The sequence below is a fragment of the Panthera onca genome, chromosome E2 (genome assembly GCF_046562875.1).
Source record: "Panthera onca isolate mPanOnc1 chromosome E2, mPanOnc1 haplotype 2, whole genome shotgun sequence".
Lineage (NCBI taxonomy): Eukaryota > Metazoa > Chordata > Mammalia > Carnivora > Felidae > Panthera > Panthera onca.
Genome location: NC_138353.1, coordinates 60,430,080 through 60,447,401, shown reverse-complemented (window position 1 = coordinate 60,447,401; position 17,322 = coordinate 60,430,080). Strand labels below are relative to the sequence as shown.

General features: G+C 64.9%; 1 protein-coding gene across 3 annotated transcripts in view; it reads left to right on the top strand.

Moving 5' to 3' along the window:
* Positions 1-17,322, top strand: part of GALNS (galactosamine (N-acetyl)-6-sulfatase) — a 25,183-nt gene extending 7,861 nt beyond the window's left edge. For 2 of the 3 annotated variants that reach the window (XM_060649942.3, XM_078439128.1), the window contains 10 exons: positions 777-920; positions 1,824-1,890; positions 1,975-2,102; positions 2,422-2,561; positions 4,284-4,387; positions 7,436-7,572; positions 8,242-8,344; positions 12,413-12,534; positions 14,229-14,346; positions 16,500-17,322. In XM_060649942.3, coding sequence (XP_060505925.2) covers positions 777-920; positions 1,824-1,890; positions 1,975-2,102; positions 2,422-2,561; positions 4,284-4,387; positions 7,436-7,572; positions 8,242-8,344; positions 12,413-12,534; positions 14,229-14,346; positions 16,500-16,586 — 1,150 coding nt within the window. In that variant the 3' untranslated portion in view covers positions 16,587-17,322. Of the gene's footprint in view, positions 1-776; positions 921-1,823; positions 1,891-1,974; positions 2,103-2,421; positions 2,562-3,457; positions 4,235-4,283; positions 4,388-7,435; positions 7,573-8,241; positions 8,345-12,412; positions 12,535-14,228; positions 14,347-16,499 lie in introns of those variants that run through there. The other variant, XM_060649943.3, reaches the window with a different exon arrangement.

Here is a 17,322-nt window from a genome sequence, read left to right as displayed (position 1 = left end):
GTGCCCCAAGAGGGAGGGTTGTCAGGGATGAGCGTGTGGGGCGGGGTCGCCTCCTCCTGATGCCTACAGTCCAGAGCCTGGTCCGGGGAGAAACTCGGCCGTTGTCCCCCTGTGGGCACACCCACCCGCATTTGGGGCCAGGGCGCTGGCTCAGTGAGCAGCCCCGGCGGGTCCTGGCCCTGCCCCAGTGTGTGATGAGGTCAGGTCCCGGCAATCAGTTCACCCAGGGCCTGCCGGGCCATCTTTGGGGGCGTGATTATCGGTAACCGGGAGAAGAGGCTCTCGATCGATGACCGTATCCCGAGAGGTTGGTAATTACTGGGACACTGCCTTCCTCACACGCTCGGGGAGGCTGAACCTACAGACCTGTCCTGACAAGTAGGAAAAGGCTGGAAGAAGCTGGAGTGTGGAGGCGGGGCTGCGGTTGGAGTTCTGGGTGGTTCCGGGTGGGCGTGAGGTGTCCCACCCTGCGTCTTCCCAGAGCCCTTCCTGGCATCCTGGAGCCACGCGCGGGCACGCTGCTGTGCCTGGCACCGTCTGTGGCCAGCACCTTCTGCCGTTGCCTGTTGTGGGGGGTGGGCCTGGCGCCCTCCTGGAGGAAGAGGTCCTGGTGTGTCTGGGGCTTAGCGCAGAGCCCCCGTGGGCTCCCAGTGGGCACGGGAGCCGCACCTGTTTCCCGAAACGTTCCGTGAAGGCAAGGAGTTGTCGTCTGTGGTCAGAACTCTGGGGCACCGCTGCGCAGGGGTCCCTGAAGCGTCCTGGGTTCCTGTTTCTAGGCATCTGGGCCACAGGCCTCAGTTCCACCCCCTGAAGCACGGATTCGACGAATGGTTTGGATCCCCCAACTGTCACTTTGGACCTTATGACAACAGGGCCAGGCCCAACATCCCTGTGTACAGGGACTGGGAGATGGTCGGCAGGTAACGGGTCCCTCCCCCCCGACCCCGAGGACGGTGGCGCCCGGCCCCTGCCCGCCCCCCATGCTGCCATGGGGGCAGGACGGAGGTTCTGGGACCACCCGCTTGCCAGTGTGCCCGGGCTCTGCTCTGTCACCTGGCGGTTCTGCCCGGGGCTGAGGGACTCGGGGCCTGGGGTTGCTGCCTGAGCCACACCTGCAGGGGCTTAACCCGGAACAGGTTAGAACCGTGACGGCGACCAGAGCGCCTCCCCCCGAGCAGGTGCGTTCGCCCCGCAGCCGCATCGGTGTCCGAGGCTTGGTTCGAGCCCGTCGGCCGCGCTGTCTGCCTGCCCCGGATTGGCCCGCGGCCGCGTGCCGGGGCACCATGGGGCTCGGCCCTTCCCTGAGAGCCTGCCGGGGGCGCTCTGCTCCAGGAACCCCTGGTCTGGCCTGTCAGGCCCTGGTCTGTCTTGGGTTTCACGTGGCTTCATTTTCCTTCCTTTTTCATTCTGTCGTGTTTTGGGTGGAAATTCTCGTTGCGTATCGTGGGCCAGAACGCTAGGTCACGTCCTTGCCCCTTTAGTGGCCGTGTATCGAGACAGTCGCGTGGCTCAGAGCGCACAGCTCGGCGGTTTCCGGCACGTCCTTGGTGCCGTGCAGACACGGCCCCCGTGAGCTGCCAGCGGCCCCGGGTGACCATTGACCCTCCTCTGCTGTCCTCTCCCCCTCCGACCTTCTCTCAGATGGGGGCCGCCGGGAGCCTCGTCCTCGAGCCGCCGTGGCCTCAGGAGCAGTGCCAGAATCCGCTCTCGTTTGATGCATCTTTGTTTTGAATGAGGCCCGTGACCGCCTGTGCGGTCGTGGAGGAGGAGGAGGCTTCCCTGGGCTGAAGTCTGGTTCTCGTCTGGGTCTGTGTCCTTGTCAGATACTATGAGGAGTTTCCAATTGACGTGAAGACCGGAGAAGCCAACCTCACCCAGCTGTACTTGCAGGTAATAGGAGCCCGGGCTGGGCAGGCTCCGGGGTGGGGGGCGGGCCGGCCTCCAGGGCACAGGAAGGTGGTGTGTTTTCCTCAGGAAGCCCTGGATTTCATTAAGAGGCAGCAGGCAGCTCAGCGCCCCTTCTTTCTCTACTGGGCCATCGACGCCACTCACGCGCCTGTGTATGCTTCTAGGCCTTTCTTGGGCACCAGCCAGCGAGGGCGGTGAGTCCTTGGTCATAGAGACACAGACCCCCCCGCTGGAGGGTTCGTCTGTGCTTGATTACCTCCAGGGGCGGGGCACTCGGTACCGTTGCGTCTTTAATTAGCGTTCACAGAGACTGAAGCCCTGTGCTGCTTTGACGCCGTCCCTCGGCCCGGGTTTCGTGGAAGGAGGGTTGCAGTGGTCTGGTTGGCTCTGTCCTGGGGTGCCTCTGAGATCTGGAGTTCTCCTCCCCCTCTTCTCTGAATTCAGCCAGTCTGTTGTGTTGTCCGTCCCGGAAGTCAGGGCCTCGCTGCTTGCTGATGCCCTCTTTCCCCGTAGGTACGGGGATGCTGTCCGGGAGATCGACGACAGTGTCGGGAAAATCCTGGGGCTTCTCCAGAACCTGAGGATCGCGGAAAACACGTTTGTCTTCTTCACATCTGACAACGGTGCCGCTCTCGTTTCTGCTCCTAAACAAGGTCAGTGTTCTCACACCGTCTCCCGCACAGCATGTCTGAGACTCTGTCAGGGACCCCTCCTGGGGGCCCTCGTCCAGTGGGAACCGACGGGACAAGGCCTGAGAGCCACACTTGGCCTGGGCCTAGTCACACAGGAGACCGGCAGGGGCCACCCGCCACGTCTCACGGCGCCCCCTCTGCCCCTGAAAGCCTGGGGCATCTCCAGGCCTCAGGGGAGGAGGTGGTGTCTAGGAGGGCAGGGGTGAGCCCCCTGCCCCGGAGTGCTGGCTTGGCTCAGTGAGGGGGCCTCCTCGGGGCTGTGGCCCCTGGGGCTGCTCAGCGAGTACTCGGGCTGCTCCGTCTCGTAGAGCAAGGATGTTCCACCCTGGTGTCCTGTAAGGGTCTCCGCCCCCCCCCCATCGTGCCACGTCTCTTCGTCCCATTTTCCTTTAAAACACCGGAGCCTCAGCAGGGCCCTGAGTCACTCAGGGGGCTCTGGAAGGAAGGCTGCAGGGATCGGGAAGCCCTCCGAAGACAGGCCTGGGTGGGGAGGTGCTGAGGGACCCTGTAGCTGGTGTCCGTGGGGCAGACAGGTGCAGGCTGAGAAGGAATCGTGTTTCGGTGACGGCAGCGGTTGAGGGTCCGGCCTGGCTGGTCTGGGGCCCCAGGCGGGCCACGTGGTGCCGTCCATGGCCCCTGGAGGGGCTCCATCCTTGGGCAGGCTCCCCTCGTACAGCTGATGGTCCCAGAGGTGGGGGCGGGGTGCCAGCCCCCACCCGGCTCGGCATCCCGGAGAGCCTCCCTGCCGGCCGCCCTCGCTGTGACCAGCAGCCTCCCGGGCCCGTCTTTGTGCCCGAATTACGGAATGGTTCACGTGCGTATTTATACGAGCGCAAATCTTTGTACTCCTCGCACAGCTCGAGGAGCAGGACTGGGTGAGCCGTGGACCCTCGTGGGCACTCTGAGCCCCGTGAGCCCCCCAGACACAGCACATCCCGTCTTCCTCGCCGTCCCGGGATCCGCACGCCTGTGCGCGCAGTGCCTGCATTCCCTCCACAGCTGCTCTCCCCAGACCTGCCCGCACCAACGGGGTGGGGTTCGGGTCTGGCGTAGGAGCAAGCCCCAGGGGTTACTGCCCCGTTTTACTTTCCCCCATCTCAGGGGGACCAGGGTTGAGGGAGCCCCGGGCAGCTCGTGCTGGCAGCCGCGGTCCTCCACGTGTCCTGCTGGGGACCTTCCTTTGTGCTCTGGGGCTGGCTGGCCTCTAACGCTTCCCGCAGGTGCAGTTCAGGGGCCACCTGCTCAGAGGGGGACTTCTCAGATGAACCCCCCACGGGACTCAAGGTGGTGCGTCTTAACTAGACCCCAGCCCCACACACAGGGGTGCTAAGAAGCCCCACGCCTGGCAGGTGACCGTAAACCCCAGTAACCTGCTCTCGGGGAACACGTTTCGTGGCCCTTGGTCACAACACTGCTCACGTTCCGAATCTGAGCGGTCGCTCAGCACCGGGGACACGATGTTCCGCTTTGAGGCGTTCTGACCTCGAACTTGAGCTGTGAAGTCTGCGCCGGTCCCGTGTGGAGGTGCCTGCGTGTTTCGGCAGCATCGCCCCGAGGGGCCGGGAGGATGGGAGGGGGTGGGCCGTGGCAGGGAGACGCCGCCTGAAGGCGAGCGCCCAGCAGGCCGTGTGCCACCCTGGGGACCCGGGGAGGCGTCTGATGGGCGACCCCCTGTCTCCCCAGGTGGTAGCAACGGCCCTTTCCTGTGCGGGAAGCAGACCACGTTTGAAGGTGGGGTGAGGGAGCCTGCGATCGCGTGGTGGCCTGGGCAGATCCCTGCCGGCCAGGTGAGTCAGAGCGGCCACCCCCCAGGCCTCCGCGGCGGCGAGACTCCCGGTGCCTCCCAAGGCTGAGGTGGCTGGAGGAGGGCGAGCGGGGCGGGCGGCGGCGGCTGCCGTCGGCAAACGTGGCCGGCCTGAGTTACACCGAGCGAAGCAGACTTTATCAGAGCCTTAGCGTGCTAACGGGTGTCGCGCACACCTGGAGGGCTCAGGGCACGCCGAGTTTCTAAGACCCACACCTGGCCGCGGAAGCTTCTCCCCAGAGCGCGTCTCCCGGGCCACTGGTTCCGCGGGCCCTCCGAGAGACGGCAGCCGCTGGGGGGTGTGTGCGGCGTGCAAGGGCAGACCGCAGCCTGGTGGCCCGGCCCCTCGTGGCCGGGCCGGTGTGCGTCCTGCCGTCCCCGCTGGCAGCCTCTTCTCCTCGGAGCACCCGCTCCGTTCCTCCTTCAGCTGAGAACCACGCGCAGCGCCCTCTGTCCCTGGGCGTTTCAGTTCAGACTCCTGGTCTCGGGGGCGTCCAGGCTAACCTGTGAAAACACGCACGTCGCCGTGTCTTACCTGGCCTTCCTCCTCTTTTGACGAGCCCCAGCGCTGGTTTCGGGTCCGCCCTCACAGCAACACCACGAGGCCTCCCGTGACACCTGTGGCTTCTGTCACACCTGCCAGGCTTAGTGGCCTACACGACAGCCTCGTCCCTCGGGCGGGGGGTCGGGAGACCAGCACGGGCCTCACGGGCCGGCATCGGTGTCACGGGCCCCGTTTCCTTCTGGAGGCTCCCAGGAGGACCCGTTTCCTCAACTTTCCCGGCTTCTAGAGGCATCCACGGCCCCTCCCTCCGTCGCCCAAGCCAGCAATGGCCCGGCGAGTGTCCCCTCGTCACGTTGACTCTGGCCCTCCCGCCCCCGTCCACCGTTGGGACCCTGTGGTGACACTGGCCTTCCCTGGGGGTCCAAGGTCAGCCCCTGTTTTCAGGTCGGCTGCTTGGCAGCCTTGGTTCCCCTCTGCCCCGTAAGGAAGCGTGTTCACAGGGTCCGGGGATTGGGGTGTGGACGTGGCGGGGGGTGAGTGGTGTCCTGCCTGTTCTCATCACCACCACTGCCGCCGTCGTCACCATCGCCGTCATCGTTACTGTCACCGTCCTCCTCCTCATCACCACCCCTCCCGTGCCACACGTTAGCACACTGTGGCCGAGAAGAGGAAGTCACTTGTCAGGATCTCCCAGCTAGGAGGTGGCAGAACTGGGAGCAGACCCCTGGTGTGGGGCACGAAGCCCACCCTCCGTGGCTCCCCACAGCCACTCCTCCTCGGGACAGTGTCCACGGGGATCCCTGTCCCAAGGGGAGGCTCCAGCCTTTGGGATCACCCTCCACCCCTCGCGTGCCTGGCTTCTCACCCGTCTGGGCCCTGCTCCCCGGAGGAGAGTGTACCTAACAGAGCCGTGTGGCCCTCCCTGCACTGGCCCGTGGCACGTGTTGGAATTGAAGCGGACAGCTTGCGGTGACGCCCTGTCATTTGTGCCCGCGGTTGCAGCTACTCGGCCCCCCTTTCGCATCTGGTAGCACGACTTGACGAGTTACAGCCTTTTTTTCCGGAGTGAAGTCTCGGGAGTGCTGGGAGAAGCGTCCGTGACTTCCTGCCACGTGCCCGCAACAGACCTTCTGCGTTTTCTCAAAGACGTTCTGTGCACGTTGAGAGTTTCTGTTTTTCAAAAGAGCTTCTCTGTGTGCTCCCGGCTGTCCCGTGCTCCTAAGGACGTCAGACACCCCGTCTTTCCCATCGTGCCACCCGCACGGCACCCTCTTCCCCGTTTTCCGCAGACGGTTAAGATACCTGGGTTTCTTTCTTTTCCTTTGTTGTGTCCTAAAAGAAGCGGCCAAGGAGAGAAGCCACGGGAACGAGATAAGGCCGGCGGCCCTCTCCTCCCTTCTGCAGGGAGGCTCACAGGCCTCGCACCAAACCTTCACAGCTCGTACCCAACGCTGACCGTCTGCTCCCCCCGCACTGGGCAGCGGCACCAGGGACGCGAGCATCCGCGGGCTGTGTGCTCAGTTTCCACACGGAGTTGCTCGTGGCAATGTCACGTGATAGCCCTGAGGTGACAGTCCCCCGGGGCGCGGGAGGCGGTGGCTAAAGTCCCGCCAACAGCGTGTGCACGGGGGATGCCTGCCTCTCCAGACCTGCCAGCAGACCCCCCGGGTCTCCCCACGGACCCAGCCGTCACCCCCAGATTGGGCTTGAGGAGAGCGGGGGCCACCGATGGGAAAGCCCCGGGAGACTCCAGAAGAGGCAGAGCCACGTCCGTGGAGACCAGCAGGCACCCCGATTCTGAGGACGCACCTCTCCTCGGGCCCGTCCTGCTGCTTGTGTGGAGTTAGACCGTTCGTTCAGGGCCAGCGTAGTCTCTGCAAGAAACGTTGCCGTCCCGTCCGCTCGCCCTCCCGTCAGCCCTGGCCAGGCGCCCTCCTCCCTGCTGCTCTGGGCCTCGGGGGTCTCTTTTCCACTTGTGCTCAGACCTGATCTGGGAAGTTCCCAGTGGTTCAGTGTTGAGATAACGGTGACGGCCTCGAGAGGGCAGACGGCGCCCTGCTGGACCTGCTGGCCTCTCCCCAGACCGTCTTTTCGCTTCTGTCTGGTTCTTGTTCGTAGCCGCTGCAGCTGTGAGGGCTCGGGATGGGCCTGGAACAGGGCCTCGGCCCGCTCCAGGGTCACGTGGGCCAGCTTGAGCCCCCGTTGGGGCCTAATCTCCCAAAGCCACTCTCCCAACGAGAGGGCTCCTCCCTCCTTTGCAGGGTCCCGAGGGGCGAGAGTGTGGCAGCCACGCGTGAACCCGCCCGACCCCCAAGGACGTGAGGGGTTCCGGGAGGGGCTGAAAAGGCGGGACCTGCGGCGAGGTGCTGGGCCGGGGCGTGTGGCCGTGCGAGTGCGCACCAAGCGTGGAAGGCCGCTGTCTGCGTGCGTGCTCCGTAGGGTTGTGACCGCGTGCCCCTTGCTGCCCCTGGCGCCGTCTGGTCGGGGCAGGGCATCCTGAGCACGCCTGCGCCACGTCCCTTTCAGGTGAGCCACCAGCTGGGCAGCCTCATGGACCTCTTCACCACCGGCCTGTCCCTCGCAGGCCTGGCACCGCCCAGCGACAGGGCGATCGACGGCCTGGACCTCCTCCCTGCCGTGCTGCGGGGCCGGCTGACAGACAGGTGGGTTCCAGCCGGGCGCTGCCCCCCAGCTCCAGGTTCCGCACAAAGCAGGACTCTGTGCCTCGCTGGCTCTCGGCAGAGGGAGGATGTGAGGGCACCGGTGGGACTTTCTGTCTGGTGGACGGGACGCGTCCTGGCGCGGGAGCCCCGGTCCTCCTGAGACCGTTCCTAGCACCCAGGGCGCCGGGGCGTTTCCACGTCGGCTCTCGGGGCGGAGGGCCCTCGTTCCTGCCTGTGATGGCTGGCACTTGTGCCTCAGGCCGTGGGAGGGAGGAGACACTGTTCTCCCCAAGTCTCCGGGCACCCGGACCCCTGGAGCCCGGTCCCGTCCTGCGCCCCACGTCTTTCGGGTCCTTCGTGTCCAGGCTCAGCTTCTCTGCAACGCGACACTGGCCCTAGAGCTCGCGTCTTGCTGGGGAGGGGCCGCCAGACGTCCTGGTCCCGGCAGGCTGTCTGCCCCAAGACGAGGGCCAGAGTCTCTCCCAGGGCCCGGAACCGAGGCGGCCGACCTTGGGGGCTCACCCCCAGCAGCCTTGTGGACCTGCTCCCCTGTGTGCCCGGTTTGAGCTCAGCACGGTGGTTTCTGTAAAATTTCGATACGACTGCACACCCGCAAGTTTCTCGTGTCACCCGACCTCCTGTCCCCACCCCACCCCCCTCGCCGAACAGGCCGATATTCTATTACCGTGGCGACATGCTGATGGCGGTCACCCTCGGCCAGTACAAGGCCCACTTCTGGACCTGGACCAATTCCTGGGAGGAGTTCAGACAGGTAAGGGGGCTTAGGGCGGCCGTGGGCTCCGCTTTCCACACCACCTCGTCCTGGGAGGACACCTCGGGACCAAGCGGGCCGGCTGCTGGCCGGCCCCAGAGGCCTCGCCGTGGGCCCGCCGTTAGCAGGGCTGGCGGTGACATGGCGTGGCAATAAGGACAGCTCCTCGGGAGCCCGGACTCCCCTCCTTGGCCACCCTACCCTCTCTGAGGCCTCCCAGAGCCCGGGGGAAAGAGTCCTCAGAACGGGCTAAGTAAGCCTCGGGTCGGAGGGCTCGGACCCAGGTGAACCGCGTTGCCTTCCCCCGGCACCCCCGGCACTTCCCGTCTTGTCCCCTCCCCCCGCCTGTCCAGGTGCCCGGTGGCCCCCCTGAACGGGCCGCCGTAGCGTCTGTGTCCCCGCGTCTGCCCCGACGGCGTGCGGGCGGCTGCCTGGTCCTGCCCCTCCTGGGCCTCAGCCCCCACCTCTTCCAGGCACTCAGGGTGCTGCCCCCGCCCCCCAGAGCGTCTGGATCTCAGGCACAAGAACGGCTTTCCTTTTGGAAGGAAAAGGGCACGAGTTAGCGACACACCCGAATACAAGGGCGCTGTAGGCAAGTCAGGGCGCGGTTGCGGACGTAAGGGCTCTGGTGCCCGGCTGATGAGGCAGATGGCCGTGGCTGTGGGGCCACCACGCGCAGCCAGACAGCCAGAGCCCAGGACGGCGTGTGCCTCCTCCCGGGTGGCCCGGGGCCTGGCCAAAGTCCCCGACTGGCCTTCAGAAGCGAGGATCGGCACCAGGTGAGCTCAGCTGGACTGAGCGAGCCAGGGCTTCTCTTCTGGACTCTGACCCCGGGGGTGAGCCCAGAGGAGTGTCCTCGGGCCTCCAGACTCACTGTGGTAGCAGAACGCTGTTGGCACAGGGCATAACAGAGCCCCGTCCCTTGGCTCCTGGTTTTAGCACCAGCTCCCCCAGCACGGGATCTCAGCACTGAGCCATTCAGCTCTCCCTGCTTGTGGCCGCCTCTCACCTCCTCTCCATTCGTCCAGGGTCCCTGCCCCTACTCTCCCTGCCCCCAGCCGAGCACCTGACACCCTCCCCCGCCGTCAGGCAGGGCCGTGTGTGGTTCACCCCTTAGCTGCTCAGAGTCTCAAAGGCCACAGGAGCACCCGAAGACCCAGAGCCTGGCCACGCGGGGACCTTCGGGGTTAGCTGTGTGCTCTAGCTTCTCCCTGCCCCCACCCCCGTGGCACACGTTGGCTTCCCAGGGCTTTCTAGGGCCCTGTTGCCGGTTGCTGGAGAGTCCAGGCTGTCCGGGAAACTGCCCCTCGGGCCTCCCTGTGGCTCCCTCCCTGGCCCTGCAGGCTCGGGGCACCTCTCGGGGCAGGGTCGAGTCCGCTCTGGCCCAAGTGAGACACATTCCAGCTCCCGCCCAGGCCCAAACCCAGAAGGGCCGGGAGCTTCTTTCAGAAAGGGTGTTGGAAAAGTCCAGAGGTCCTACAGGCAGAGCAGCCTGTGTGGCCTGTCCTGATTTGACCCCATTTACAGCGGGGTCAAAAGTGTCAGGAGAGGCCGCTTTGGCATAACCAGGTGGGGGCCCACCCTGCTGCTGGTGAGTCACACGCCCCTCCCCCCGTCCACAGTGCTCTGAGGGTTTTTGTGGAAGCTCCCCGGTTGGTTTGGTTTGCACGGCTTCATGTTCTTGGGAGACCAGGCACACAAAATTCTCTTCCCCCACCCCCCGTGCTACACAGGGTAGCGGCAGTGGGTTCACCCATCGGGGCTGCCCGCGTGGCTGTTCTGATGGCCCTTGTCCCCGCAGGGGTCAGTGTGGCCCAGGGAGCGTGTGAGGGTGGAAAGGGCCCAAGAGGAAGGGGCCCCCTGCCGCCACCGGCTGCCCTCCCCGCTCCCCCCAGCACCAGGGGGACTTCAGCGGCCCACGCGGTGGGACAGCTTTGTTCAGAGGCCACGTGCCCGCCCTGCTGGGGCCGCACAGCCAGGCCTGGGCTCCCAGCCCGAGGGAGAGAGAGGCCTGCAGGTCTGTGGTCCCTGGGTCTGGGGGTCACGTGCATCCACCTTACTGGCTTCCCGGCTGTACGCCCGGTCCTGGGGCTCGTGGCAGGCTTCGGGGGAGAAGGGTGGAGGTCTAGAGGCTGGGCAGGGAGGGGGGCGGGGAGGAGAGGGAGAGGTGGGGAGCATCTTCCTAGTGCCAGACCGGGTGCCACTGTCCCTACAAGTGTGTGACCTCCCCAGCATAGAGGTTGGCTGAGGCCCTGGGAAGAGCTGTGTGCAGGGAGGGCGCGTGTGTGCACGTGACCTTCTGCACTTGCGGACTGCATCGCACACGGCTAGCCGAAGTGCACGGTTCCAAAGGGCAGGCCTGTAGAGGAGTGCGCCCTGCTCCCCGCTCTGTGCGCTGCGCTGGGCTCTGAGGAGGGGAGGGTCCTCCGGCTGCAGTGCCCCAAGGGCAAGGCCTCCCTCACGGAACAACTGTCACGAGAGAGATCCTATACTAATTAACGGGATCTTAATTAAATAGCTTATTTGATTTGCATCCAAATGGTAAATGGTGTTCTGTCTAGACTCGGTGCTTCCCCCACAGCTGCCCTGCATTTTCGTGCTGAGGGTGGTGGGTTCTCCCGTGGTTAAATCCGTGTCTGTTCCCCGTCACTTGTCCCAGAATCCAGAAGGCCAAGGAGCCACCCGCTCTGGAACCCACTTGGGTATCCGTGGATCTGTAATCGGTTGCCCTCGGCAACTTAGATTGCCCTTCCTTTGCCAGCCACTGACTCAGGAGTCAGCTCGGTGCAGATGAGTGGAGTTTCACGGGCTCCTGGCCTCTCTGCTTTATTGAAAAGCAGAGTGTTAAGTGCTCCACCGACAGCTGCCCGTTCCGGACACGGGCTCCGAGTGCGTGCCCGTCCACCGCGCTGGCGCCTGCAGAAAGCCTTCCGGCGGCTCACGGTTGAGAAGCGAGCTCACGTGTCTGTCCCCCAGCCCCTGGTTGTGGGGTTAGCGTGCACAGGTCATGGCCACGTCACGGCCACCTCTCCAGACCCTGTAAAACCGGTCCTGTGTTGGCCGAAGACCCGTGTCGAGCTACCTGCAGGACCCTGAGGTCACCAGTGCGTCGGGACGGTACAGCCGACCTTTCCCGTCCCCAAGTCCAGGAGTCCCGAGAGGCAGCCCGTAAGCCTTGGGGACAGAGCTGCAGACTGGGCCGCAGCTTCTCGGGGGGGCCCCAGGGCCATCCCAGGACGTGGACAGACTCCCATCACCCCGTGACATCCCCTTTCAGATGCACATCAGAAGCTGCCCCTGAGAAGGAGCCGTGGGGGCAGAGGTGGCCGAGGGAGGGTGTGGGGCCGGGCCCGTCTGGGGGGCCGTGGGCCACACGCCTGAGCTTTGACATACGCTGGCCGCTTTTTCTGGTGTGCTCGCACGTGTCCGCTGTGGTCTGTTTAAGTCCCTGCCTGTCACCTGGGCATCTGGGCCGCCACGGGCCTTACGAGCGTTTCCTCCTGGCTTCTCCTGACGCTGACGAGGCAAAGGAGTCTTCAGGGTGCTGAGTGCCGGGTGCTGTGTCTGCCAGGCAGACAGTGTGGGGGAGCTTTGCCCCGGGAATCCGTGCCAGTCAAGATAAGAGCCGGGCTAAAGTATTTTGTGTGTTTTTTTAAGTGATAACGCTTTATTTTTTTTTAAGATTTTGTTTTTTAACTAATCTCTAGACCCAACATGGGGCTCAGACTCACAACCCCAATTTCAAGAGTCTCATGTGCTACGAGTTGAGCCAGGCAGGAGCCCCTAAAGAGATTCACCTCCCGCCAAAAACGGGCCTGATTGCTCAGCGGCCCTGAGGCCCAGCGTCGGTGGTGGAAAGGTGCCCCTACAGGACGGCCACCCTCCCGCGTGCTCGTCCCCTCGGCACCCCCTCGTGGAGCGTCCCGGGGTGCGGCACGCGGGTCACGGCTGCTGCCGGAACGGGATGGACCGGCCGGCCTTGCCGAGCTCGCGGCCACTGCCTTCCGGGCCCCCAGGGCGCGTGCAGGCACAAAAAGCAGTCCCCGCCCTCCCCGCCTCTCGTTTCAGGGCGTTGATTTCTGCCCCGGACAGAACGTGTCAGGAGTCACCACCCACACGCAGGAGGAGCACACGAAGCTGCCCCTGATTTTCCACCTGGGACGAGACCCGGGGGAGAGGTACCCCCTCAGGTGAGCCAGGGGCGGAGGCCTTCGGGCTGCCGGGGCCCCGGGCCGGCAGGTGTAGGCACTGACCAGCGGGCCGCGCGCTCTGAGCTCTGCTCTCCCCCTGTGCTCCCATCCCCCTGCTGTCTGGCTCCCGCCCCCACGGTCCGCGTGGCCCCGTGACGGGACCCCCAACCCGAGCTGCCTTTGGGATTGGCAACAGTGGGGGGCCGGGGGCCCGGGCACGGGCAGCGCCGGCCCGGGAAGATCCACCCCGGGGCCCCTTCACCCTCCGGGCCAGGACCGCCCTCCTCCCAGTGAGACTCCAGGATGAGACGCTTCTTGGGACCTTGGTCCGGCTTAGAGACCCGGGATCACGGGAAGGAAACAGATAGGCCGTGGGTGAAACCACGTGCCCCACGTCTACCTGCGGCAGCACCTCCTGCGTGGTCTTATTGGCAAGAGGGACTCTATAGAGGTGATCGTGGTGAGGGTCAAAATGAGACCACCCTGGATTAGGATGGCCCTAAATCCAGGGAGAGTATCCCTGGGAGACAGAACAGGGGACACGGACACGGGAGAGGCCACGTGGAGATGAAAGCAGAGGTGAGGGGATATGGCCACAGCCAAGGGACACCCGGAGCCCCCGGGAGCTGGACGAGGCAGGAAGGGCCCTCCCCTGGAGCCTCCGAGGGGGCACGTCCCGCCTGTATCTCAGCCTCCAGCCCCCAGAACTGGGAGGGAAGAGATTTCTGTCGTCAAGCCCCCTTCCGCGGCCACCGGCTACTGTAGCTCCAGGACACTCACTGGTGGGAGCTGGGAGCCCCTCACGGCTGCCACACGCCAGGGAGGTCGGGAGCCCAGGGCCGTGTGCAGGTGGGGTCGAGGATCAGGCTCAACCAGGGGGAGGCTCGGAGCAAGCAGTCTGAGCCCCGCTCCTGACCCCGTAAGTAACTTCAGAGCCAAGACGCGGCAGGACCACGGGAGCAGGTGGCAGGGCCCAGCGTCCGGAAGAGCCGCCCCCCCGCACCTCTGCTCCGCCTGCAGCGGCCTTGACCGGCTCCCGGTCACCCGGAAGTTACGTGCGTCAGTGTGCACCATCCCCTCAGGCCCTTGTGCCCGTGCTCCCGACAAGGAGACCCAGACCCAGGGTGGGACACAGTTCTGGGAAGAAGAGCCTGGAGCCACCGCCCGGCCCAGAAGGGCTCACGGGCAGACTGAGGGGCCTCCCGGGCTTCCCGCGTGCGCTGGCACCACGGTGCAGAGTAACCTGACCAGTGAGCCTGCCGAACGTGGTTTAAGCCGATCCTTCTCAGTGCGTTTGGCCAGAATCGCGGAGACCTGCTTTGAAAAGCTTGCGGGTCTGCGGCCGCTACACGGATCTGGGCCAAAGGGACCAGGAAGGTGGGGAAGGTGCCAGGAGCCTGCTAGATCTGGGTCTGCTCGGAGGTGCCCGTGACCCTGGCGGTGCCCTCGGTGGTGCCGGCCAAGGCTCGGGCCCGGCGGAGTGGGGCAGGAGTCCTGGCTGCTGTACTGTCACCTGGCTGTGCCTGCAGCCTCGTTTGTAGGGAAGGTTCCCCGAGGTGCACGCCTGCCGCGGGCCAGTGGCTCCAGCAGGGACGGCTCCTTCAGTCCCCAGGCCCGTTCCTGGCCTGCTTGGGTGGCCTGCCCCGGCCTGCCCGGGCCTCCCTGCTTCTGTGACCTGGCGCTCTCCCCTCCAGCTTTGCCAGCACGGAGTACCTGGATGCGCTTCGCGGGATCACCCCGGTCGTCCAGCAGCACCAGAAGGCCTTGGTCCCCGGACAGCCTCAGCTCAACGTGTGCAACCAGGCGGTCATGGTAAGGGGCTGGCAGGCCACGGGCTGCCGGTGCCGGGGGTGTCCCGAGGGCCCCGTGAGGTCTGCACCCCCCAGGGCATCGCCGTCCTCCCCCCCCCGCCCCCCCCCAACGGAGCCGTCTGGGGCCGCCGTGAGTTCCAGCAGCCGGGCGATCCCTGGGCGGCATGGCAGGACTCCGGCAGACCGCACGTCTCCAGAAGCTGCCGGAGCCCCCCTGTGGCTCCCGCTCGGGCCTCACAGGTGTGACTGTTGTGCACGACAGAGACGCCAGACCCGTGTGGGGCAGGGACATGCCGGGCTGATGACCTGGAGGTCCTGTCGGGGACAGACCTTGGCTCCCGTGGGACCCGCCTGCAAGTCCTGTCCCTGTGACGGAACGTGTCTGTGCACGCCCTGCTCCACAGAGATGGGCGATTCAAGTGTCCCGGTGTCGGCAGCACCCCGAAACCCACAGAGCACCATCGGGATGGCTTAGCCTGGCTTCCCAGGCTGTCAGCTCCTCCTCCCAAGCACCCCATTCCCCAGACCTACCACGTGATTTTGAGGAAGCTGTGGCCTGGAGCCCAGCAGGGTTGGGGGAGTCAAAGTGCAGGGTGGGGCCGACAGTGACAAAGCGTGCCGACCTTTCCTGGCGGCAAGAATGATCATAGTGCGGACAAGGCTGCCTCATCAGCCGGGGTCAGTGCAGGGGTGGTTTTGTCGCTGTTGTCCCCATCTGGGGCTGTGTGTCCTGAGGCTCCCCGAGGAAAGACACTCGGGGCAGGAGCCAGCAGGGCCGCCTCCTTCCCTCGAGGGCGCCTGTCCGGCTTCTGAAGTCATAGCAGTGGGGCAGGAATGTCCCCGTCTCAGGACCACCACGGAGCCTTGGGTCCCAGGAACCTGAGAGCCCCCCTCATGCCCCGCCCACGGAGGAGCCACGGTGCCCACTCCAAGCCCCAGCTTTAATCTTTCTGTGTAAGCCAGCTGCCCCCACCCGCGACATGCTGTCCACTGGGGAATGCTGTGCGGACGCACACTGGGTCTTAGGGTGGCAGCGTCCTTTCCCACCGCCTGGGGGTGGAGGGGCCTGGCCGGGGCACTGTCGCAGCTGGCTGCCTCTGCGCTGGGGGTGAGGGCGACCCTCTCAGCCCCACACACCTCACGAGTGAACCGAAGACAGACTGGAGCAGTGTGCAGTGGCCCCCAGACTCCCAAGGGAGCACTGCCCCTGGAACACTGCACGGATCTACACGCCTGTGCAAAGCCCTCGGCCCTCGCCACACCCTGGGCGGAGGGGAGGTCCTGCCTTCTGCCCTCAACCCCCAGCTCAGCCCTGCCTCCACTCTGTCAGGCCAGTGGGGACGGACATTCGCTGTGGTGTCCTCTGACAAGATCAGTCCTGTGCAGTCCATCACGGCCCTTGAGTAGAGCCTGCTGTCCTGGTACACATGAGACACCAAGGTGCCTTTAAGAATCGTGGGTGCTGGCTCCTCCTGGCATCCCAGACTGGCAGTCTGCACCCAGATGTTCCATTCTGCACACCCTGTCGCTTTGCTCGGCCTCAAAGGTTGAGAAGAGCTGCTTTCTCCAAAGCTTGCCCTGTCCTGGTGGCTGGCCGCACCCTGCGTGGGCAGCCAGGGGCCATGTGATGCCATCTGGGGCAGGAGGGGACTTCCCCGGGGTTCTCCCTGCCATCGAATCTCTGATTCAGTAACACCCTCTGGGGCCCCCTCTCAGAAGAGTGCCCCCAGCATGATTCTGAGTCTCCCTACCAAGGCACAGAAGCACCCCATGGGCAGTGGGAGGACACAGGAAAACAAGGGAGCCTCCCTCTCTGGCGGGTGTCTCTTGCTGGAGAACTATGGCCATAAAGAGAAAGTCTGGACGTGAATATGCATGGCCAAGTTGCCACATTGAATCGTTGTGCTGAGACAGGCCAGCTCTTCCCCAGGTGACGGCTATCTGTAGAGAACCTTAAGGCTGTAAGGAGTCTCCTCTGTTAGCCCTTCCTGAAATGTGGTGCTACGGCGGGGACAGGTGGCAACCTGGCCCGTGGCCGCCCATACCCTGGGCCCTGAGGCCAAGGAGGAGATGGGGCAGGGCAGGAGTCGGGACACTACTGAGCCTAGAAGTGTTAAGAATAACTCAGTGTTCTCTCTTAATTCTCCTTGCCAGAATTGGGCGCCCCCAGGCTGTGAAAAGTTAGGGAAGTGCCTGACACCCCCGGAGTCCATCCCGGAGAAGTGCTTCTGGCCCCACTAGCACCTGCTCTTCTTCCAGCCAGGCCTGGGCTCTCCTACTGGCCCTGCAAATGCCCGCGGGGAGGAAGGCTCTGGCCTCAGGGCTCCTGAGCTGGAAGAGCCCCAACTGTTCTCTGCCCTGCCCGCGCCAGACAGACGTTACCTGCAGGTGACAGCAGGACCTGCACGTGCCCGCAGTCTCCCAGCCCTCCTCCTGGCCCACCCCAACTTGCCACGGCAGCCCACAGCCTCGGCCCAGCCCCAAAGCCGAATGCGCTCGCTCAGGGCCCTGCCTCCATCCCGGGATCCAAAAGGCGGAGCTGTCCCCTCCCATGTGTGAGTCCCACTGTCAAAGTTGGCCATGCCCATCCTGCTTGAGCCCTTGGCACCATCCTACTAGGAGGGAGTTGTGAATGTGGAAGGGGGTTTGGCAGCAGCCAGGGAAGGCCTCCCTGGTCCGGTGAGGACAGAGGGATGCTAGCACCTTCGTTTTAACACCTACCTTAGGGATGCTGTCCTGGTGCCCTGCATGGCGAGCGGGTGCCTGCCTTCCAGCCACCCGTTACCTGGTGTGGCACGGTGCAGAGAGACAGCGAGCGGGTGTGGACGCCAAGCTTACCCGCCCGGAAGGCGTGTGGAGCCGCCTTCTAGTGGGGTTTTCACGTCTCTGCCGTTGTATGCCAGAGCTGTACCGTTCTAAGACTTGGGAAATGATGGTGAAAAGTTCTAGAATAAAGTTAACAGGCCTTTTTCCTTTT